This window comes from Protomyctophum parallelum (assembly GCF_964188405.1).
Source record: "Protomyctophum parallelum genome assembly, chromosome: 18".
In the NCBI taxonomy this organism is placed as follows: domain Eukaryota; kingdom Metazoa; phylum Chordata; class Actinopteri; order Myctophiformes; family Myctophidae; genus Protomyctophum; species Protomyctophum parallelum.
Genome location: NC_139716.1, coordinates 24,912,500 through 24,937,437, shown reverse-complemented (window position 1 = coordinate 24,937,437; position 24,938 = coordinate 24,912,500). Strand labels below are relative to the sequence as shown.

The 24,938-nt window shown below is 44.0% G+C and overlaps 2 protein-coding genes across 3 annotated transcripts in view; both read left to right on the top strand.

The window, feature by feature from the left end:
* Nucleotides 1-329: 329 nt before the first annotated feature.
* Nucleotides 330-7,122, top strand: haus4 (HAUS augmin-like complex, subunit 4). The gene is made up of 9 exons (XM_083788586.1): nt 330-539; nt 2,255-2,394; nt 3,573-3,704; nt 4,058-4,198; nt 4,665-4,761; nt 4,991-5,136; nt 5,445-5,575; nt 6,364-6,432; nt 6,881-7,122. Exons 1-9 carry the CDS (start codon nt 500-502, stop codon nt 7,050-7,052), a joined length of 1,068 nt encoding a protein of 355 aa, XP_083644712.1. The 5' UTR covers nt 330-499; the 3' UTR covers nt 7,053-7,122.
* A 2,905-nt stretch (nt 7,123-10,027) lies between these two features.
* Nucleotides 10,028-24,938, top strand: part of dock11 (dedicator of cytokinesis 11) — a 100,646-nt gene continuing 85,735 nt past the window's right edge. For both annotated transcript variants that reach the window (XM_083789070.1, XM_083789069.1), the window contains exons 1-4: nt 10,028-10,273; nt 18,287-18,403; nt 21,136-21,225; nt 23,451-23,533. In XM_083789070.1, the coding sequence (XP_083645196.1) occupies nt 10,172-10,273; nt 18,287-18,403; nt 21,136-21,225; nt 23,451-23,533 (392 nt within the window). In that variant the 5' untranslated portion in view covers nt 10,028-10,171. The remainder of the gene's footprint in view (nt 10,274-18,286; nt 18,404-21,135; nt 21,226-23,450; nt 23,534-24,938) is intronic.

Sequence of the window (24,938 nt, the reverse complement as noted above, 5' to 3'; positions counted from 1 at the left end):
CTTATAGCAGCTGTAAGTAAAACAATTGAGTACTTTTTCCAACACTGAGAAACCCCCCCCCCCCCCCCCCCACTCTGGCCTGGGGTCAACCAGCGCCACCAATAGAATAAGACCACAATGGCCTGGTGTAACTACCGCTGTATGACCACTGGAGGCCGTCAGAGCCATTGAAATAAAAAGAGCCAGTAAGTAAGCCAATGGAAAGCCTGGTGACGCGAGGTTAGTCACTCAGCCAATAAGAATACTTTTTGGATAGGCGCGCGCCTTTAAATCAGGAAGTAACTTGTTGTTTACGTTTACGTCCATCATTCCTTATTGATCGTATCGGTCGGAGGAGCCCCATTGCGTTTTGTTTGAAAGGGATTGAAACCGAGATAGAAACACAAAGACAACTATAGTATTAATGTTTTTCATGAAATACTGATACCAACTTACTGACTCGCTACAATAACAGTCCAGCTCTGTCATTATTGGAAATAATAATAATTCATAGTCGACGATGGCAGCAGGCCTTGAAGGAGACAACTTGCATCAACAGGGTAACTATAAACTCAGTGGCTCCCAAACCTTTTCATGTCAAGGACCCCTGATGAAGTCAGCCTGTTGGCATAACGATGAAGACATTGATGAAGAATTTTCGCTGCGGCGAGTTTGTAAACTGGCGAGTTCTCCGGATACCGAGTTACATACCCAGTATAGCACTGGGCATTAGGGCTATGGACCAGAGCAAAGGGTCCAGACATCAGCTAGATTCGTGGGCTGCTGTGAAAGGAGTATCCCTGAAACATAGGGCTCATATAAGTCATAACCATGCAATAACCTAGCCCTCCAAGCAGAACCCAATGGTACTGAAGTTTCTGACTTTTTGATGACACAGACCATTGGGTCCTGTTCCAGCAGTATCCTGCCACCTGGTACGCGGACATGCATAAAACATAAACAATGTGGATAACGCCTGTCTGCGCTCTTTGACGAATTTTTTTCGTGTGAGGGCTTCTGAATATGTGAAGTATAAGTACCCATACATGCCGCTGCGAATATCTCCTGTGGCGCGGAAGTAGTTAAGTATTTTGTTTTGGTCTTTGTTTGACCGATTTGGTCGCTTTGATTCTTCTCTTCCTTCCTTGTTTATTGACACCTCATTGTACCGCCTATCTGGCTAGCTAGTGGCGCTATAGCTATGACAGAGCAGATCAGAGGCAGGGACGTAGCCGCACAAGCCAACCGCACACCGGGAGGCGGTACAATAAACGGTAAACAAACAAGAAGAAATAAAGCGACCAAATCGGTCAAACAAAGATTAAAAATACTTAACGGCTTCCGCGCCACAGGAGATATTCGCAGCGGTTTGTATATGTACTTATAGTTCACGAATTCAGAATAACTTAAACTAAACAAGGCCGTCAAACGCCGCAGATACGATCTTAGAGAGAATATCTATGTCCGCGTTCCAGAATTCCCATACGAAAATATAGTTATGAGCAGGGACCCTACATAAAACTCATCCAAATTTCAGAAAAGCTTTATGGAGGGTCCCGAAAGGGGCTAGCAATAACCATGGATTGGAGAAGGATAGAACACAACCACCCTAATTATCATTGTGTGTATTCCTGCACGTATTCTGCATATATAGTGTCAGAACATATAGTATAGAGCTATAGTGATCTTGGTATATATACACGGGTAAATTGATTTATTGGATATTCTGACTTTCACATACATTTATACATACTTTTGATTGTATTGTTCCACTTTTTGCTTTGGCAATGTAAACTTATGTTTTCTCATGCCAACAAAGGCCTTTGAATTGGAATTTAATTAATAGTGGACTAATTGACCATTGCCGCATTGTGCCTTGATTGAACCGCATTAAAAAGTTTAAAACAAATGTATTTAACACAACCTGCTTATGTAACTCCCGGGATTCAAACTCTGGCCTCCCGCATGAAAGTCCAACATCTTAACCACTAGACCAAAGGGATATCCCTCTGGACTGGGGGAGATATTAGACTTTTGAGGCTCTGTGCTGTATTTTGCGTGTCTTAAGTGCCAGGTCTTATTACCTAACTTGAGTAAACTAAAGACCTGGAGGCGTGATCAATGCCATTTGGCTATTCTGAGTGACCAAAGAGCATTGATCACGACTCAAGTTAGGTAATAAGACCTGGTACTTAAGACACGCAAAATACAGCCCTCTGAGCCACTGCTACACTTACCTTGGTGAGTTCAATGTGTTGTGTCTGTTTCCGTCCAGTCCTGTCCTTCTTCCCTCTGTGCGATGTGGCCGAGGAGGATCTGACTCAGAACCCACAGTTCTGCCGGCTGCTGGCCACCATGTCGCAGCATGTGGACAGCACTGGGCTGACCGTCGGCACCAAGACCACACTGGAGAAGGTATTTTGGGACCGATCACCGATTGGTTTTCTCATGATCGGCCGATACCGATCTAGTGCATAAGGAGAACATTTGAATATTTCCAAAATGACTATGTCAACCCACAAAACTGTTCCCGTGTGTGGGGAGGAAGGGGAGAATGTGTAGGCCAAAGATGCAAAATGATATTATACTATATTTCTGATTGACATTTATACCACTTAAATTGTGTAAAAGATCGGTTTCTCCAGATAAATATAGGCAAATTACCGATCACAGATCGAGTCATTTGGAGTGAAGCACGTAGACCTGTACGTGCCTGTCGGCCACCGGCCGGCCTACTTGGGAACAATGCAACTAGTTGGGAACCTACTACCACCCGTTGTCATAGCACCCGTTTTAACTTCTGTGCCCGCCCCATACGGTATATGGAGATCTCTGTCGTGTGCAATACCTGTTGTCATAGCACCCATTTTAACTGTCTGTCTGTGTCCCACATGGATATCTCTGTATCTGTCTGCCTGTCTCTGAAGATTAATACAAACTGACTGTGAAAAGTGGACTGGTTAAGTAATCAATTGGCAGGTGTGGGGTTGCCATGGCAATCAATTGGCTGAGGCAGAGGCTGGAAATTGCACAGGTGAGGAGACATGGGCTCATTAGGTCCACTGGCAGAGCCTGGCGCTGGGCCTTTTGTGGTGTTTCTGGACTGAACTCCTATGTCCAGCTTTTGGTGTGTGTGTGTGCTAACGCAAAACTTTGTCCTACACAACCATTAAATCCTGTTGACAATGAATGGACAATTTTGATTGTTCGTGTAAACACAAACATTGCGTAAGACAAACATTGATGACAAAGGTGAGAACGCACATTGTGATTGGCCGGAATGAGATGATGTACGATGATAAGAGCGCCCTTCACTTTTTTTCTTAAAAAAAGAAAAGAAAAACTATTTTAGAGTTTCCCAAAGATGACAGACAAAAGAGTACAATGATTCTTTATTCTTGTCGCGCAATGCAGTTAGTTATCCATGGCTTCTATGCTTGTTAGTTGTTACATTAATTCAACATTAATTCAGGTTCTAAATCTAATTTAAATGCAAGATGAAGTGTGCCTGCGGTGATGTCTTTCTGCATGCATGACTGTGTGCTGGTGGTTGAGTCTGTAACTTTGTGTCATTGTCCATGTAATCCATCCAGGCAGAGCAAAAGCTGCAGTGCCAGAAGCGCCGCTGGTTGCACGCAGAGAGCCTCAACGGTCAGCTGCGGGAAATGACCCAGGACCATCATATCAGGAGACAGAAGGATGCCGTACCCCATGATCAGAACATGGTAGTGGAATCAGCCTGTCGCTTGCTGGTGCAGTCCACAAGTTCAAGACCACGGCTAGTGTCCCTCAAACAATTCTTAAATACGTGTGGGGCTTCGTAGTTCGTAGCAACTCTATGAAAAGAATATTATATAAGAATATATGCATAGAAGCATTTATCTGATTCAATCCACTCTACTTTTCTTTATCAATTCAACTTAAAATATAAGCTTCAGACATTCTCAGATTTCCTGTGGCACCTGTACAGTATCTACAGTACATGCATATGGAATCACCTGAAATATACACAGTAATTTGACAGTAGCATACGTAATAACTGAGCAAGGCCTTGCTGTGGTTGTGTCCGTCTGTGTAGTTCAATGAGACAATGGAGCGGTGTCTGCTTGTGGCACAGTGTTCCAAACAGCTGGATCCAAGCACCACTACCAATCAAGACCAGCCCTCCATACTGGGTCTGAATCCACGGCAGGTGCTGGACCTCATGCCCCCAGAGAAGGTCTGTCATTTAAATAATACACTCTCATGCTTACTTGAGAGAACATATTACTCCAGTTTTAGCGTCACTACATTGGCTCCCGGTTGTTTTTAGGATTGATTTTAAATTTATTTTACTTAGCTCTCAATTGCCTTGCACCTTCCTACCTACTTGCCTGTCTAGATATGTCCCAAACCGTCTCCCCCCCCCCCCCCCCCCCCCCCCTTCAGGTCCTCCACTGGCCTCTTGTTATTCATGTCACTCACTGTATTGCATTACTGCTATTATTGTAATATCGTTTTATGCCTTTGCTTTGCTTTTCCCCCCCTCTATTGTTCTGTAAAGATCTTTGAGCTGCATTTCATGTCATGAAAGGTGCTATACAAATAGTTTTATTACTTGATGTGGCTTGTGTATAGATCGTTTTTACTGCTTAACTTTCAAACCTGCTGTTATGTGATGCGTGTGCCTGTGTTCTCTCCACTAGGATGTGCAAAAGATGAAACAGAGTCTACCCGGAGAGCTGGAGAAACATCTCAGGGAGAAGTGTTTCAGCCTCCTGTCCTTCTATCAGCCGGAATGGGGTAGAAAAACACTTCTTTGCCCCGATGGTTGTTGACCTGATTTGTTTTACAGCAAAAATATACCTTTGCTGCATGTCTCTCCCCTTCTCTCTCTCCCTCTTTCCTGTCAATCTTGACTTGTCTATCTATCAAAAAAGGTATAAAGGCAACAAAAACAAACACATTTTTAATAAATGCTTCTGGAAGCGTTGCTGACCAGCGTATGTACCACTTTTAAATCTCCTGACAGAGAAGGCCAGCGAGGGGCTGAAGAACGTCAAGCTGTCTCACCTGTCAGGACTGCTGGACAACGAGAGAAAAAGGGCTGCGAGTGTGAAGGAGCGGTACTGGGAGAACGCTGTTCTGCTGCAACGTCAGACCCACCTCTACCTCACTGTACGGGTTTATTTCAGTCCTGTGCCTTTATGACTATATAGGGTAACTGGACTATGGCAAGAGCAAACACCTTTAAGATTAAGGAATATAACATGCATTTTGTATATTCTGTGTGTATTATAAGCTATATTTAGCTTTTTGATGTTTATAGATGGCTAAACCTGTATTGATCCTGATGGAAATTCAGGATTTGTTTCAAATTTCAATTAATGAAATTCCTAAACAATTAGCAGTTTGCACCACTAGTTCTACTCTCATGTAAAGTAACTTAATTGTCTGTGATGGTTTGCTCTTAATTCTCTGCACAGGAGCTGATGAGGTGCGTCCAACTTCTGCAGTCTTTCATTTTTGACCACAGGCTGAATGTCCAGTCAGACGTGGACAAGAAGAAATTGGACTACTTTGAGGGCAAATGCGAATTAGTCATGCAAAAAGTCAGGTAGAGACTTCTCATGTTTTGTTTTTGACTCACTGACGTGCTGCTGTTCTGTCCTGCTCACACTTGTCAACTCTTGAACATGTGCCACTTCATGAGTGTTAACCTCGCGTCACGAGGCTTTCCACCTCGGAGAAAAGTTACTAAATCGTTGTGTGAACCAGTCTGGAGCGGATGGTAATTTACGTCATGTTGTAGTCACTGATTAGTAGTCATCAGACAGGAAATCACAACCAGAATAAGAACTTACCCGAAATAATTCCCCACGATCATTTATATTTTAATAATCAGCAAAACTACGCAGTATCAAGGATTTTATTGGGTAGTCCCTAAAATTATGATTGCAGGAATTCTATTCTGTACTTCTGATTCCGGCTTGTGGTTATTCCTGCCTGATGACTGCAAATCAGTGACTACAACAACATGACGTAAATAAATTACCATGCGCTCCCGACCGGATCATAAACCTGAAAAGGAATGCTTCCCAGGCTACATGAGTGTATAGAAGTCATGTCAATTTTCTGTGGAGACCATCTTGAAGGCAACATTAATATTGTGCTTTTATGTGCAAATCAGTGAAACTGTATAATTCAGTATTGCTTTTTCTTTTAACCACATGAACCCTATAGCGTCTCTATTCTCTTCATATTACAGGTGAAAAACAAATTAACACTGCTGGCTATTTGTTGTGCTATTACTGTTGACGTACATTACAACAAAGTGTATATAGGGCGTAAGTGCAGAAGAGAATACAATAAATGGTGCATGTCAAAATGATTTCTCCCCAACAGGACTGAGATGGTGGAGATTGAGTTGGATACATACAAGGCTGATAACATATCTGCCCATAGAAAAATCAGGCAAGTGCCAACTTCTGACTTGGGGCCGATTCATACTCTTATTTTAGAGCCGAATAAAAGTCGGTTCGGCTCTGTAGAGCCTACAATGTGACGTCATTTGAGGTTCGGGGGGCGGGGTACCGTCCTAAAGTCGGCTCTTCGGTGCTACTGAAAATTTCTGACGAGCCGATACAGCGCCGAAACAGCGGTAAAATAGGAGTATGAATCGGCCCTTATACTTGTTATAGCCTCTTAAATATTTGTTCTGTACCCTAAGAGTGCTATATTTGCAGCCCTATTTCATACATTTGCACACAATTTCCCATCTAAAATGCTGGATCATGAACTTCGTTTCACAGTGTCATGTCTCTTTTAGGGCCACTGTCTTAGTCAACTATATCCCCTGCTCACCCCGATGGCTGTAAATCTATTGCATGTCTTTTTCTGTCTTGTTCGACCCCATTTGCAGGGATAAGCTGGAGTCGGAGCGGAAAACCTGTCAGGAACAAAAACACTCCGTGGAGAACAAGCTGAAGTCCTTTGAGATCCTCGGCAAGGACTTTGAGATCCTGGCCGACGAGTACAGCAGACTGCGGAGGGAGATTGATACGAAGAATTGGGCTTTGAGAGAATTAGCCTGAAGATGAATGCATTCTTCAATGAATGTATCCTGTAAAATGAAAAATGCAGCCTCTTTTCTTTTGTTTTTCTTTTCGTCTCTTGCTTTGTTTTTCTTTTTTGTATTGTCTGTTGTTTTTTTCCTTCCTTTTTTTTCTTGTCATTTTATCAATAAATTAAGTGAAAAAAAAAAGATGACCGCATTCTGTATAATGCGAGAAATAATCTTTAGCTTAAAGATCGGTTCTTCCCGGCGAGTATAAATTGTCACACTGGCTAGAGAAGATCACAGCTGAGGCAAGAACGTTAACTACTCCGTTTCACATTCTCATGATGTGTTCTTGACAATTATTATTGGCAGAAAGCCCTTTTATTTGGACCTTGATATCTTAGTTTCATTTGTGGTGAAAGCTAACATTTTATCTCATAGCTGAAAAAGGTCTTTGACCGAAACGTTGCCTAAATAAAGTTTGTATTGCAAGTGCAGGTCTTTGTGCACTTTGTGTGCATTTTTCTGATTGCGCTAATTAGTCTAAAACAGCCAAATTTTGCACAGATGTAGCCCAGGGCATGCTCCAATGATTTACCTAGGGGAGCCCGAGCCGGCGACCTTCCGGGTCTCCACAGCGGCCAAATCCATATTGCCACCATTAACAGCCTATATTAAGGCAAAATCTAAATTTCATTCTGCTTTAAAATAGCATGTGACGTGTCAAACTAGGGGGTTTATATTATTCTGAATCCATTGCAAGCATTAGTTTTGCATGAAATACACTCCTTGGTCTGAATAAGGCCATGGACAGATTTTCTTTTATGGTGCCACCATATAATATGCATTTCGCATGTCTCTTATTTTTAGGTAATGACAGTTCTTGGATTGAACAACAATTGAAAAACTGCATTTTACACAACTTTCCACAAGGTGGCCCCAGCCCCAGGCCCTCTACTCTCATCCCGAAATGAGACGCAGAAGCCCATGTTGAATTGTGGTCAGTTTGCTTGAAATTATTTTAAATTTATCAGAGGGACACATGGTACTCTAACTCTTGCACAGACGGTTTTAACTTAGATTGTCTGTCCACATCGAAAGGGCATAATGACATAACAGATTTATGCATTAAATATTAGGTACCACTACCAAAGGTACCCAGTTGAGCAGTCTCATCTCACTCCATTGCCTGGCTGAGAAGATTGTCGCTCTCTGGTTGGTTAACATGGTTGCGAGGCAACCGCTCATATGCTGCCCAGCCCTCCAAGAAACAAAATACAACAATACAGAAATACAAATATGATATCGTATCGTGGAAGATCATTGTATTAACCTACTACTACAAACAAAGGTTGCCAGAGTTTACCATTATCTCCTGCTATTAAAGCTAGGCTGGCACAGTGGCGCCAATACTGTATTTATTTATTCCACCAATATTTGTATACTGTGGTGCAATCCATAGGGTGTGCAAAATGCAAATCTATTGCAAATGTACTCATAATGCGTCAAAGGTGTCTAGATTAAATACAAAGATTGTCTCGTGTCATCCGTTGCCTGACAACCAAATGGCCAATTACAGCACAGCGCGGTCCGGGTCGCCCCTTGAGCCATGGGACGTAATCTGAATGAAGGAGGCGCGCCTCTCCTGTAGTGTTGCCATGTCCGCTTAATGTAAGTAACTTTTGGCTTCCTTTTCTGCGTTTAAACCATGGTTTGATTGATTGAAGTATTTATTAACAGTTTGCAGAATTATATTTCAAGCACAACTCAATACAAAAACTGTTAACTGTGAGTGGATGACACCATAAAAGCATTACACTTGTTTACAAGAGGGTCCACCGTTTTCCATTCATCATAACATTTAGAGACGTCAGACGTACAAATATACACTACTAGCCAAAAACAGGAAATCATCATAAAGTTGGAAAAAGGGGGATTTTACCAGTTTAGAATTGCAGCTGTCCGTAGGTGCCCCTTGAGAGGGGTTTTGAAGGAGTCAAGGGATTCACGTGTCTTAATGACAGTTGGTAGGGTAGGGAGTGTTCCGTTCACCTCCACCATCTCCATCTGTCAGTGGCATATCCAGGAATTACTTTTTGGGCAGGCAAGATGTGTTAATTGTCGTCTCCCCGCGCACAATCGTAGCACTAAAGGTTTTCAAAGAGATATACCTGCCAGACGAGTAGGATACAAAGACTGAAAGGTATGCATTTACATTCCAATGGGTGATTGAGGGTCGTGCTCTACCGCAAGTCCATTAATAGTTCTCAGGTCTTGTTTTTGTCCTCTTTTTTTCTCATTGTATGGATTTTGGCCAGGCCAGAAATGGATTTGGACAGGCGGACGCTTGCCCTCGCCTTATTGTAGATACGCCTCTGCCATCTCTGTTCTCTCCCCTCCAGGTAGGATTGCATCCAGCTCACTGATGTGCTATCAAAACCAATTGCTTTTAGCTTGTTAACCAGCCTTTTGGAGGTCCAGCATGACCATGCCGCAGTATTTGCCAGCATCCACCTCGTGTTTGATGTGGTCACTCAAACATTGTCATTTGTCAGCACTATAGCACTATAACTATTCCACATTTTTCAAAAAAAAAAAGTTCCACTGAGTTCGTATGGTAACTGTTATAACCATGTGTGTTGGCACATTTGTACTATGTTTTTGTACTATGTTTTACTGTGCTTTCTTGCTATTGTGTTTTTTGCTGTGTTTTTGTTGTATCCTTGTTGTGAAGTGCACAAAAAGACCCCATGGGGTGACCATCACCGAAACGGCTTGTTTATCTCAAAACCTGGCAACATTGCTCGCATACTATGGGCGCGTTCGGAAATACCGCACCGGAGCGCACTCGCCCATTAGTTTGCATAGCACAGTGCGCTCAATGCGTTATTTCCGAACGCGCCCGCGCTACAAACCGCTGTCCGCCGCCCGCCGCACCGGTGGACCGCCTCCTTCCTTCCTCCAGTCCTCCGCATCTGGCTGTCACTCACTTCACTGTGTTCGGCTCCCTCCGTCTGGGAGAATGATGCCCGTATAGTGGCTGCTTTACGCCGGGACTGGGAAAAACATACATAACGAGCCGAGGAGCGGGTGACTTCTTTTTTGGAGGGTATATACGGTACTAGCGGACCGGGTAGCGACAGGACAGCCGTCATGTCCGAGGTACGAAAATTCACAAAGAGGCTCAGCAAACCCGGGACGGCGGCGGAGGTCCGACAGAGCGTCTCTGAGGCTGTGAGGACCTCGGTGGTGGTGGTGAGGAAGACACACACGCACGCGCGCGCGCACACACACACACACACACACACACACACACAGCAAGCAAGAAAGCTACTCGAGTGTCTGTCATATTATGCAAACTGCCATGTGCTTTTGTTAAAATTATTTCATTTTATTATCTTTCGGTTTTCTGCCTGTTTCCATTGAGAAGCGCCAGTTTTACTAGTACCACCGTCCACGCTGCCTGTCCTGAAATCATCCTGTTTTAATGGTCCTCGATCCCTGTTTGATGAGGAAACGCAGAGGAAACCGACTCCCTCAGTCAGTGAGGAATGGGATAATTAAATTCTTAAAATGCCATCATCAGTATCACAGGCTACACTTTCGTGTGTGGTGGTGTGACCTTGTTCACAGAAGCACATGGATATGGGTTTTGTTTCCTTTTGTGTGCTTGAGAAGGAGAGCTGTGCTATGTGCCAGGGGGACAGAGAGGCAGCATGCCTCGTTGGGGCAATTATGTCTGTCCATGGGTTTAATGCATGGCATGCTACATGTATGTGCACATTCACACATTGATTGATTGGTGTGTGTGTGTGTGTGTGTGTGTGTGTGTGTGTGTGTGTGTGTGTGTGTGTGTGTGTGTTCACGACCGTGTATTGATTTGAGTGAGTGTCACAAATTAATGGTCTTATTCTAAAGAGCACTGCTGCAGTTGTAAGTTCATGTTGATGTTGGCTGGAAAAGACTGCAAATCTGCAATAATAATGGGGGGATTAGGCTCAGTTGGTTGGAATGAACAGCTTGGAGGCTATAATGCTGATAAAGCATTCCTTGTGTGTGTGTGTGTGTGTGTGTGTGTGTGTGTGTGTGTGTGTGTGTGTGCGTGTGTGCTTTTGCTATGAGAGAAAATGATTCTGGTGTTAGTTGGGCTGGCTTGACCCCATGCCGTGACCTCCCAAGTAACCCAATATGATGTCACTGTAGAAGTGTAGAGCGACTGCAATGTCATCATCTTTTGGTGAGAATGTTCTCCGCAACCCTTGTCCTTGTCCTTCCCAATTAATATCTCCATAGCCGTGTCACAAACCGGGTCAACAGCCCGTCACCATCATCTCTGATGAAGGGATTCCAGACAAAATACTATGACTTCTTGTTCCAGTGACTGCAGGGAGTGCAGGCGTGTCTTCTTGGGTCTTATGATGATCAGTTTTATTTATGACTGTGACGCAATGAGGTTACAAGTAATCTTGTGATGGGGGTCTTGATTGGGCACAGCAGACATGGGTTGTTGTGATTGAACTTGTGACGCAGGCGGCTACAGTATAGTAGAGAAATCGGTCGTTTCCCGCAAGCGCAGTTGTACAGGCATACGACCGAGATTTAGGTTTAAGATAAATCCAACAGGACGGCACGTGTGTGTGTGTATGAGACTGTGTGTGTGTGTGTGTGTGTGTGTGTGTGTGTGTGAGATAGAGAGAGAGAGCTAGAGATAGAGGTGGGGGGGTTGATGGTGTTGGCATGGCAACTGAGAACAAGCAGTGTTTTGTGGAGGTTGGTATGGCCCGTGTTCCTCTCACATGGGGGATTCCCTTAGGCGTGTGTGTGTGCGTGTGCGCGTGTGCGTGCGTGTGTCTTAATTTTGTTCATGCATCCGGTTCTCCTGTCCTGTTCATGGCCTCTTTAGTTTTTCGTTGCGTTCCAGTACACAAAACGAGTCTTCGCTGAAAGAGCCCCTATAAGTATATTATAGTATATTACCAATATCAGCATGACCTGTCTGATAGATGCAGTAATAGCCAGGCAAGACTATTTTAAATTAATATAATGTCAATAGAGTGTCGTATATTCACTGTGTGGTGTTGCTTATGGCTTTTATAAGTTGTATAAGCTGCGATCTACAGTCAATTATGATGCTACTGTGGATGCTGGACATATTTAATCATGGCCAAGCTGTATGCAAACTTTGCAAAGTCAGGAGCAACTGAAAAGGCTTGTCTCTCCAGAAGCCCTGAACATACTAGATAGTCAATGAGGTTAACTAAACGATTATTATTGTGTTTATATAAGCTTATATACAGTACATTTATTTTAATATCACACATTATTATGCACTTCTGTAACTTAGTTTCATCACAAGATAAATTAACCTGGAGCTTAATTGTGTGCGTGCGTGTGTCTGTCTGTCTGTCTGTCTGTCTGTCTCTGTCTGGAAAAGTCGATATATACTGTATTCAGTGTAGTGTATGTGTATATTTCTATATCTGTACCTCTCCTGAGACTCAAAACCATGATGTGCTCATGCCGATCCAATAGCCAAGTGTTTAGTGCGCATACCATAAGGGGTGCAAAATGCCCTGATCAGCAAGTCAGCCAGGTTCGATTCCAATTTGAAGAAAAAAACATCCTTCTCATCCTAATAATCAAGTGTCATCATGGAGCCTTTCAGGAGGCCTCCCAGAGCCAACAGGGTGTGCTGACCGTAATGTTCTCATTACATACTGTAAGCCAGTCATCAAATGTCTTTAATTGCGTTGTGTGTCTTATTACTGACAGAGATGATTTGTCGGCTGCACTATAGTTTCAGATAAACAACAAACAAACAAACAAACAAACAAACAGCAGTGATTCTGATCCCATGTTAGAAGCATCATTTTGACTTGGCACTGGTAACAAAACCTCCCACTCGTCCCGAAAGATTTCAACACCCCACACCCAACAAAAGATCACAGAGAACCACAAGCCTCCCGGCGGCCGTGCAGAGAAACTCAGATGACAGTCGTGGGATGATTCAAAACAAAACCGGGGGCAGCTCCGATGACCAAAGACGGGGCACATGTGACGAAAAAAATGGAGAAACCATGCACCCAGATTTGTGTGAACAGCTGGGGGAGCGCTCTGCTCTGCAGCTGAGAGCTTTACAGCATAGAGCACAAACTTAAGCTGCCTTCAAAGAGTTCTCACCAGGCAAGGTTCAACAAGCGGACTATACATAGCCCAAAAAGGGAAAAAAATAACTGACTTAGTTAGTATCAGACCTTTGAACCTTGGCTCTTTGGAGCTTGACAGTGGATAGGTTTTAAAAAAAGATAGAGGACAAGGTGGTTAAATATTGTACGTCGTCTCTGTTTGGTGCAAACCTCACAAGACCTAAACGGTATACCTTTCGGTATTCAATTTAAAAAACAGCAAAGGTCAGATCTACGAGCTCAAAACATTTTGCTTCGTGCTTCGTGTGACGTTGTAGTATCATGGTCAAGTAGGGCATTCATTTACCAAAAATTACACAAAACGTTACAATTTGGAGATAAGAGGTTTCTGCCCGACAGCAACGACATGCAAGCAAGTATAGAACAATGAGAAACATCTGCAACGAACGAACGTAGGCTCATCCTCTTGAGCCTTGTCTTAACTTCCTGTTTCTAGTTTCATAAATAAGGGGGCCTTTTTGTATCAATCTCTCCCCCATGCTGGGCTAAGATGCAAGTGAGGCTAAACCAGTGTTTCGTGTCAAGGGCCCCCACATTGACACTAATTAGCCTGCGGACCCCCATTTGAAAAGATATGCCAGGGACCCTCCATAAGAGAAGATGTTTAAGGCTCTAGCAGTGATTCTCAAACCGTTTAATTTCAAGGACCCCCTGTTTGACGTGCATTAGTCTACAGACCCCCATTTAATGGCATTTCTAATCTCTGGGACCCACAATTTATATTGTAAAATCACTGTTAATTTAACTCTGAGAGTGTACAAACGGGTCCATTTGGTTCCATTTGTACACTCTCAGAGTTACAGACCCATAAGGGTCCATTTGGTCCCCGGACCCCACTTTGGGAACCACTGGGCTAAACCACTGGGAATTAATTCAGAGAAAGTTGTGCAACTACTTGTGAGCTCACTCATGCTAAAGTGGTGGAGAGATCATGACGACAAATCCCTGAGCCAAACGTGTGCAGCTAGCTGGGTTTGGCTGGACTACAGTGTACATGAATGAGGCTACCGGGCTTTGGGCAGAGGAATTCACTGAGGCCCCTTTTCCACCGGTTGGGAACCGGTTCAGTTCTTTTTGGTTCTTAGGCCATGAGCCAGAGCTCCAAAATTGGAACATTAATTATGAATTGAGTGGGAAAAACCATACCAATTAACCCTATAAACAATTATATTAAATTGTTTATAGGGTTAATGGTAAATGGTGCATTTATATAGCGCCGCTTTACATAGATTTTGCATTATATTCACACACACATTCACACACCGATGGCGGTGGAAACCATGCAAGGCACCAACCAGCACATCGGGAGCAATTAGGGGTTCAGTGTCTTGCTCAAGGACACTTGGGGGAGCCCAGGTTCAAACTGGCAACCTTGCGGTTGCCATCCAACCACTCTACCCCTGAGCCACCGCCGCTCAATATAAGTAAATTAATATATGATAACCCTTAGGAGTAGCCTTTTAATATTAATCACATATTTTGTAATTTTCACCTACAGTAGGCCTATTGTATTGTATTAAAATGTTTCTGAAATTGTACATTTGAATATTCAAATTAGGCATTATATAGGAAAATATGCAAAAAATAGAAACTAGAATAGAAAAAAGCTACTACTGTGGAAGGGTTTTTCCCACTCAATTCATCATTAACGTTCCAATTTTGGAGCTCTGGCTCATAGACTAAGAACCAAAAAGCACCCAACCGGTGGAAAAGGGGCCTGTGGGTATAGGTCTATAGTATTTCGATCCCACAACACTAACCATTCGTAATGAAGGACAGTGAGGACAAGAGCTTAAGGGAGTAAGGGAGAACCTACAACTGGGCCTCCCGCCCCCTCCAGGAAAAACTGTGCTTGTGTCTGGTGTGCGTCTGTGCGTGCGTGAGTGCGTGCGTGTGTGCATGCATGCGTGCGAGGCCATGCGGGAGCTTTGTTCGGCTACATTACTGCAGACTGACCGAAGGGAGACGACAGGCTGCAGACTCCCACTCAGCCCTCCCTCCCTCTCTGTCCTTCCATTCCAAAACTCACTCCCTCACCTGCTATACTAGCTGCAGCACATTCAGCATACTGCTGCCAAACTCTCGTCTAGTAGTCTACTTGCACCATATCCAGGTGTTTACTGTCACATGCAGATACAATGCCAGCTGGAGCTGCTAGCAACATTGCAGGTGTTGATGATGAAATCCATGTACTTAACACCTGGAGTTTGGATAAGAAAATCAAATGGATGTAAGAAAATACAAAATAGTAAAATAAAAAATCCTACTATAAATGTGCCATGTCTGTGTGTGTGTGTGTGTGTGTGTGTGTGTGTGTGTGTGTCTGCGTGTGTACGGTTGTAATGCACGTAACTCGAGAACCGTTTGCACTTTGCACCACCGACTTCATATTCGACACATGCGTTCCACACAGAGTATTAAAAGGATAGAGACTAACGCCAGGGCTCCACTGGGCGCGTCTGCGTCGCGTCTGCGTCGCGTCTGCATCGCGTCTGCGTCGCGTCTCCGTCAGCGTCGGGAATGTTCCCTTTTAATCAATGGAGGGTGGCTCCACTGCCCGCGTTGCGTTGCGTTGTGCTGCGTTCGGTGACAAAAAAATTGCCCCGGTTCGTTTTTTGACGCACGCACGCGTTGACAGCAACATAAAAGAATGTTGCTGACGCGCAGTTTTCAAAGGCCCGCGGTGGAGCACCTCTAGCGTGACGTTGACGTTGTCATGACACGAGCAGGACGCGACGGAGACGCGACGCGCCCAGTGGAGCCCTGGCGTAAACTGGTGCGAAGCTCCGCCCCCTCCGCTATTCATGTCAGTGGAAGTTGCTCAGTGGCGTTTTGAAGCACCCGGAAGGCTGCCGGAAGTACCGTCTATTTCCCCATTTCTTCGCTGATTCAGCATTTGGGCACCAAATTTTGGTGCCCAAATGCGGAAGTGCAGCTGGGCTTTAACATTGAGCGCTCGGTTGCACTCGTCAAGAATCCACGGGTCCGCCTGCAGTCCTTCCTCTTACCACTAGGGCCCAGCGCTTCAACATTGGAGTGCCTAGCTGGCCCCTTGGTTCCACACCCCCGCAGGGAGTGCAGTGCCCGGACTCGAGTCTGTCGGACCCACGGTTCTCCAGAACAACCACAAAAGGCTCTGGTCAGGCTCTGCCAGTGGGCCTAATCAGCCTAAATCCCCTCACCTGTGCAATTTCCAGCCTCTGCCTCATGCAGCCAATTGGTTGCCATGGCAACCCCACACCTGACAATTGATTAGCCTACTTAACCAGTCCACTTTTCACACTCAGTCAGTTTTCCCTCTTCACACACAGGCAGATACAGAGATCATCCATGTGGGACACAGACAGACAGTTAAAACGGGTGCTAGGACAAGTTGACAACGGGTATTATTAGGTTCCCAAGTTGCATCGTTCTCAAGTAGGCCGGTAGCCGACAGGCACATACAGGTCTAGTATGAATTAAAATAGCAAAGCAGCAAGTCTTTTTTACGTTTTTGCTGCTACTGTATATATTAGAGCTGTTCTCATTCCTCAGAAATGAAGGTGTGAGCGGTCCTCACAGCTACACGTCACTGCCGATTTAATAAGATCTCTGTATCTGTCATTCCCTTTTATGCCCATATATGGAGATCCCTGATGTCACCAGTATTATGCCCCTTTTGTGCCCATTCATATATGGACTTTGTTTGTGTCTGATCCCTGATGCCATGACGGCACTTTGAGGTTACACAACACATTCCATATTTGGGCAGCCATAGCTGCATTGGGAACTCCGACCGAGGCTCCAGAGGTCCCCCCCGATCGGCCCATCCTCCCTTAACCCATTTAGACCTGGGAACGATTCTACAAATGGGTTGGTTAAGAACAAGTACAGAATAAGCATTTGATTCAACAAACAGATTTATCACAGTAGGGAGCTCAACAAATCGCCCATATGTAGCTGCCCTCATGTAATGCTCTGCCACCTCACTACCACAAGCAACAACCAACCAACCAACGCGTCAGAGACACATCATAGGTCTGTTCAACGTATTATATCCAGCCATGTGCTGCTGGCTGCATGCATGGGCCCCATGCCCAGCAGCCCAGAGCAGCAGCAGCACACTGCACTGCTTCCTGTCATGTGCTACAAGCTCAACCACATCACCACCACCACATTGGAAGCTACAGCTCAGCAGCATGCAGAGAGAGAGAGAGAGAGCCTCCACTGCAACACTGATCATGTTACGAAGAGGAAGGGGGGTGAGGAAAGAGGAGGGGTGTGGAAAGTAAAAGAGGAGAGGAGAGAGAGGAAGAAAGACAGAAAGAAAGACAGGCATAGACAGAGAGAGAGAGGAGAGAGAGAGGCTTGAGGCTTCTGCTTTACATGGAGGAGGAAGTGATCCTTGAAGGGCAGTTGTGAAACTACAGTTATTAAGACTCATTTATATTCTGTGGTGTGACAGTGTCACTTGCCAAAAAGAGCAGATCTGCAAGCTACTGTAAAACGTATCGAGATGCCGTGTTATAGCAACAGCCTCACTCAATGGGGCATAATCTTTGTACGCTGACTAAGAACAAGACAGCTGAAAGAAAAGACAGAGAGAGAGAGAGTAAAAGTAAAAGGACATGACCCAATATTGGGAGGAAACTACTAACTAGGGACACAACCTCAGGTACACTTTTCCATCTTGTGTTGTTTATGTGCAACAATCTCCCATTAGGTACACTTTCTCCACTCAGCTATCAATCTGTCCCTGCATGGACACTCAAAACGTAATCACTGAACATAAAGCGTGACTTCAACATGCCTCCAGGTGGGTCTGGGTCATGGTGTCAGTCAGTGAAGGTACATTTCCAGATGTCTAGTGTCTTCCTGACTCCTGTTGCGGTTCACCGGAAAGTGGACCCAGGAGTCAGGACACAAGTTACAGTGTGTGTCACGCACTGGCACGCTCGCACACACACAGACACACACAAACTCACACACACACACACACACACACACACACACACACACACACACACACACACACACACACACGACTGACTGATGTGTTTGTGTTGTTCCATTGCCTTGGTAGGACCAGCCAAAGATCATCGAGCCTCTGGACTACGAGGCTGTGGTGTTCCAGAGGAAGGCCCAGATCCACAGTGACCCCCACAGAGACCTCCTGCTCTGCCCCGTCGACGACGTCTCGGTGAGACAGCACTCCCTCCAGGGACCCCTCCCTCCAGGGACCCACCACTCCCTCCAGGGACCCATCCCAGGGTTCTCATCCTATACATGAAGCCTAGAACAGTGCTTCTCCCTCCAGGACGCCAGGGTTCTCCTCACCTATAGAGCGTTGCAGTCCCGCCCCCCTTTCATGATGACGCCAGGCCCAGGAAATAATTCCCAATGCATTTTCCCCATAGACATTTCAAAAAGTATTTATTTAAAGACCTTATAGTGTCGTACAAAGCCAACTCGAGTTGTGACAAATCATGACAACAAACACAAATATTTTGGACCAAACAAATAATTACAAAGAAGAAAAACAACAAAAAAAAGTGTTTTTTTCTTCTTTCTAATTATTTGTTTAATAAAATTGACACTTAATTATTAGCCCACCGACCCTATTTGTAAAGATATGCCAGGGACCCCCGTAAGAGAAGATTTTCACAGCTCTAGCTGTTTTCTTATTTCAAGGATCCCCCAGTTTGACATGCGTTAGTGAGTGTATGGGCCCTCATTGAATGGCATTTCTATCTCTGGGACCCCAATTTATATTGTAAAATCAATGTTGATTTAACTAGTGTACAAATGGAACCAAAATGGTCCCGAGTTACAGCCCCATATACAGGGTCCATTTGGTTCCTATCTATCATTTACCTAGGGACCCCCTGGAACTCCCTCAAGGACCCCTGTGGGTCTCCGGACCCCATTTTGAGAACCACTGGCCTAGAAGTAACAAGTTGAAATCATGTCAACTTGGAAAGGCTATAGTCTAAACAGGCCGCCCTGAATAACCCCCTGTTTAGACTAGCCTTATTTCCAAGTTGACTTGATTTCAACTTGTTACTTGTACTGTTTTATTGCTTTTAATTCTTATCTTTTACTGTATTTCTTCCTAATTAAGTTGTGCTTTTTATATTTCTATGTTGTCTCCCCTGGCCCCCCACAAATGTAAAGCGTCTTTAAGTATTTATAAAAAGCGCTATATAAATCTCAGATATTATTATTGTTATTAGACTTTGTGCACACAGTAGTGCACTCTGACTTAATAGAATTAAGGCCAAACATGAGGCTTGGCCTTGTCTGCACAAACAGAGGAGCACTATCGGAACTACAGTATCTGATTCTTAAATGTATCTCCCGAGAGCAGGTTAATAAAGTCTAGCTTGTACTTTGTAAAGTAGAAGCACTGCTTATTAAACCCATGCTTAAAGATTTTGATGAATTGAACAATGTGGACCCTGTTGTAAACAAGTGTAATGCTTAATTGGGTCGTCCACTCACAGTTGACAGTCTTTGTATTGAGTTTGTGCTTAAAATGTACTGTAAATTCTACAAACTGTTAATAAATATTTCAATCAATCAATCAATGCTTTCAATATTAGATAATAGATACCTTACTACCTTAGTAACCTTACCTACCTCTCCATTTATACCCAGCTAACGAAATTATAGGCCACTGTTCTACCATTGACTACCTTACTGTACCATCATATTGTTCACTTCAGTTCAGTATGAGAGCCCATCCATTGAGTCATGTGAAGTGCTTGTCTGTTTCATTGCAACATGCAGTGATGGAAGTAGTATTCACAATACATTTTCGTTTTAGGGTTAGGTTTAGGTAAAAGTATCAACACCCTATTCAGGGGTTGACTTGACACTAACGCCTGCCCGACTGCACGGAGCAGGTAAATAAAATGGTCAGGCAGGTGAAGTCTGCTACCGTGATGCCCGACTGGGCAGGTGTGCATTTTGAGTGGGGATGCAACCGTCTTTACTTCGCTATATGAACACAACGCGACATACAGTATATCTGTCTTGAACGCTCCCCATCACCCCTGTCCCTATCTCTCTCGCAATAAGACACGCACACACACACGCACGCACACATAGTGTGGAGTGGCTGTGACGTCCGCTCTGCGAAAACAGCTGATCTGTGAGCTCATCACCAGGTTGCAAAATTAACCATGAGTTTTCTCAAGCCCCCCCAAAACATGGAATTTAGGAGCACCTGCACGACTGTCCATAATTTCTGTCGTATTGACCAAAATAGACCATTTCACATCTACGTAGATAACCCTCCTAAGGTTTGCGGGCCTGAAGCAATCGGAAAGGCTTTACACTCGACAAGAACGTATCTGATCACAAATCGCAGTTTATTTTCCAGCTCACCAATATACACGACCCAGTATGACCCCGCAGCTTATTCCTGAGGTAATCGGACGGCTGCTACCAGTCAAACACATCACAGCCTCGTGCATCACACGGACACATGTGGTTTTGTTCAGCGGCGTGTTCTGGTTCCATATGTCTCGTCTTCTCCCCCGTCCCGAGAGACTCCTCCCGAGAGACTTTAGAGAATTATTTATCCTTATTTATTTATCCTTATCCATGTGTCTGTGTCTCCCTGGCTTTCTCTCTGACTCCATCATTGGGGTTTTTATTTTTTATTTCTCTCTCAGTCTCCCTCAGCTGTCTTCCATTTAGTTTTTGTGTGTGTGTGTGTGAGTGTGTGTGTGTGTGTGTGTGTGTGTGCGAGCGCACACGTGCGTGCGTGCGATGAAAGAAAGAAGAACCATAAAGCTCTGTGATTTGAAAGTATGGCAACGCTCTGTGATGCTCTTGATTTTTGACTGTGTGTGTGTGTGTGTGTGTGTGTGTGTGTGTGTGTGTGTGTGTGTGTGTGTGTGTGTGTGCGCGTGCGTGCATATGCAGGAGGCCCAGATCTCCAGACAGAGGAGGACTGTGGTTCCCTCTGTACCCCAGAATGCTGAGAGGGAAGCACGGAGTCTGTTTGTCAAAGAGGTACATAAATAAATATGAAATACATAATATACAATCTGCCAAGTCCAGGAAAAGACTCGCTGTGACTGACCGAGTTAGTCAGTTTGATTGGCATGCAGTTGTGTCCATTGCACACCCCAAAACATGATTTACGATTCTGACTACTAGAGGCTTCGGAGTTTATCACATAATTTAATCTCCGTCATCAGCCCTTATTAACACCATGCAATGCAGCCGGTATGGACATTTCCACTGACATTGTTGTCAGCCATTGTGGCTTTGGTCGCGTTGTACGACTATTTGCTAACCGTAGCCCTAAATCTAACTCTAACTCTAACTCTAACCCTAACCTCAGTCTTAACCGGCCATGTAAGTCCCCTAACTTCATATCGGTCTTAACTGGCCTCAGTTTCACAATGTTTTCGCCTCATCATAATTTTTCGACTGTGGTCGAGATCATGGATTTCACAGTATAAACCTAGTTGATCCATTCCATTTCCATTTTCACAAGTTAAATTTACACTGAGGATTTTACTGTGTACGGAAAGGTACATTATAGTACAACCATGGTTGTATTCAAGCTGTTAATCTTTTCATTACTGAGTTCAAATGCTGCAAGAGCAAATTGGCCTCCTGAAGACGAAAACGTCAGTGTTATGACATGACCTTCATTCGACATCTTAAACCAGCGGGATTAGGAAAAAAAACAAGAAAACAGTGAACTTAAATGACGATAAATAAAAATTATTGATGATCTGGCTTGAACGCAGCAGGTCAGCCCTGAGAGCTCGTAAAGAAACACTTGGAGGACGGGCGAAGCATGCCTGCGCAGTAAACGCTAGCTGCACCCATGATGTATCGTAACAGCAATGAACAAACACAGCCCGGTGTGATGTCACTTTCCTGGCACGGTCCGGTTTTTACTAAGCACAGGCCAGGTTTTCAATCTGTATTCGACAGCCAGCTCTTATAATACTCTCATATGGAATGGAAACAGTTGTCATAGGACTTGTTAAAGCGTACGCAAGCCTTATCTCCGGAACAAAGACACATTCAGCTCGAGGTCTGACTATACTAGACTCGGACAATTCCCACTCGCAGTTAAACCACTCAAACCCTAAATACTAGACTTGAGCGGGCACCCCCAGGGTTCTATACTTGGTCCACTGTTGATTTTGGTTTAGTCATAGTCTTTTGAATAAAATGTAATTTAGTTTTGGTTATATTTTAGTCATCTGAAATAATTTAGTGTTCGTCTAGTTCTATTTTAGTTGCAATTTTAGTTGACTAAAACAGATGTACAAGCTCGTAGCGCGGCACTCGGTGCTTAAGTATGACATAATGCTTAAAACACCAAAAGGGGATCCCATCCAGATTGGTTAAAGGATTCATGACATTAATTAAAATGTTAGGTTTTATGACCTCAATTACACCCAGACAACCTGAACTTTGAACATTCAGTGGATTTTCTGTGGCCTGGGGTTTTCTCTGTGTGCTCTGAAGCAGAACATCTACTGAATGTTAAACGTTTTTTGGGTTCAATTGAGCTCAGAAAACCTAAAAAAAATAAAATAAGAAAAATTACTAAATACTTTTTTTATTTCACGATCCATGAGAGAACATCCAAACGGGAAGCACACACATCTCAAAAATGTCGACGGGTGCAGGACAAAAATATACATACAGGAAGAAGGTAGGAAGTCCGCACACCGTTCTTTAAGCTCCCATAAATTTTATTTAAGGGATCAGGAATCAACGTTTCGACCCCTCTGGGTCTTCATTCCTGATCGAAACGTTTATGTTTATGTTTATTTATTTGATATGGACATAACAATTGATTCCTGATCCCTTAAATAAAATTGATGGGAGCTTAAAGAACGGTGTGCGGACTTCCTACCTTCTCCCTTTAACATTCGTGTCATGACACAAACAATTGTGAAAGAAGAGACATCTTCGGCACAAAAACACCATGCAGGCTCATCCGCAGTTTAGACCCCGGGGTGTCTCTGAGTTACACGTCGGTGCATGAGCTCCAGATATCTTGTTTATGGCTATGTATGTGTCCATGAATCCGTCTCCATGAGTCATGGTAAAACTTACTAAAAAGGACAGAACTGTGCGTTCTCTTTGGGATACCGGTACATTCCTGGCATGGCGTAACTTGTTATATTGGCATGGTTGTGCAGCATTGTGTGGCTGCTGTAATTCTCCTAATCCAGCTCTCTCTCCGTTGACCTCTCTGGCAGTGCATCAAGATGTACAATACCGACTGGCACGTCATCAACTACAAGTACGAGGCTTACTCTGGTGATTTCCGCATGCTGCCAAGGTAAGGAACTAACGTAAGACTTTGATGAGAATTAGACCCCTTGGTGTGGTTGTTATGTGCAATTCCCTTTTGTATTTAGGGTTTCTTCCTGGTGGCTGAAACCTTGACAGTGAAACAGCTCCTCCCCCTTTATCATACAACAACAGCTGTGGGTGCGGCTTCAGTTCAGGTGGATCACCACCCACCACCACCCACCATGCAAACCAGGCATACTCAATGAACTGAAAACAACAGTTTAACATTACTGTATACCGTAAAAAGTCTTCCTTCTTATGTAATAATAATACCCGATGATCATGTTTTAGGGTGGAAAAAAATCACGGCACTGGGATAGTGGGATAATGATAGTTAGGAACCAAATGGACCCTTATGGGACTGTAACTCTGAGAGTGTACAAATGGAACCAAATGAACCCCTCCATTTGGTTCCATTTGTACACTCTCAGAGTTAAATTAACTTCGATTTTACAATATACATTGGGGTCTCAGAGATAGAAATGCCATTAAATGGGGGACCGTAGCCTGTTGCATGTCAAACTGGGGGTCCTTGAAATGAAAATGGTTGAAAATCACTGCTAGAGATGTATAAATCTTCTCTTATGGAGGGTCCCTGGCATATCTCTTCGAATGGGGGTCCGCGGGCTAAAACGTTTGGGAACCACTGATGTAAGGGACGTGTGGACGATCGAGGCGTTGGAGTGTATGTTGTGAAGGATAACAAGCAGTAATGGACCTTATTGTCACGTCCAGATGCTTACTTAGCTCAGCTGTCATGTTTGTGTTATAATTAAGTACGGATAAAGTCATTGTTTTGTTAACAGTAAATCCATAACTGGAAGTGAAACAGATGTGGAACAGAAACAAAAAATGACCCCCATAATAACGCTGTTGGATAAAGTTTACAATAAACAAGTAGACGCTGAACTCATTGCTCCAGTCCTCACAGCACAAGTTTATTCATTATTTTGGAGGGTCCCCAGATTATTATTTATTGTTTTCGCAATTGAATGGACTGTAAAATGGAAATCAATATATAAATATAAATATATATATAAACTTTCCTTAATGATTATATCTGGTGTCAGTATTTATTTATGATCTATTTTCTCTATTATTAAGGTTATTGTAGCGGTCAATTTGTATTGGAGGTGGAGAGGGGGGCGGGGCGGGGGTGCGCGAGACATGGCCAAAGCATTTCCGGAGGTCCCCAGCCAAAAACTTTGAGAACCTACATAATAGAACCTTCAAAACTAGCCACAACTTAACCATGTGTGTGTGTGTGTGTGTGTGTGTGTGTGTGTGTGTGTGTGTGTGTGTGTGTGTGTGTGTGTGTGTGTGTGTGTGTGTGTGTGTGTGTGTGTGTGTGTGTGTGTGTGTGTGTGTGTGTGTGTGTGTGTGTGTGTGTG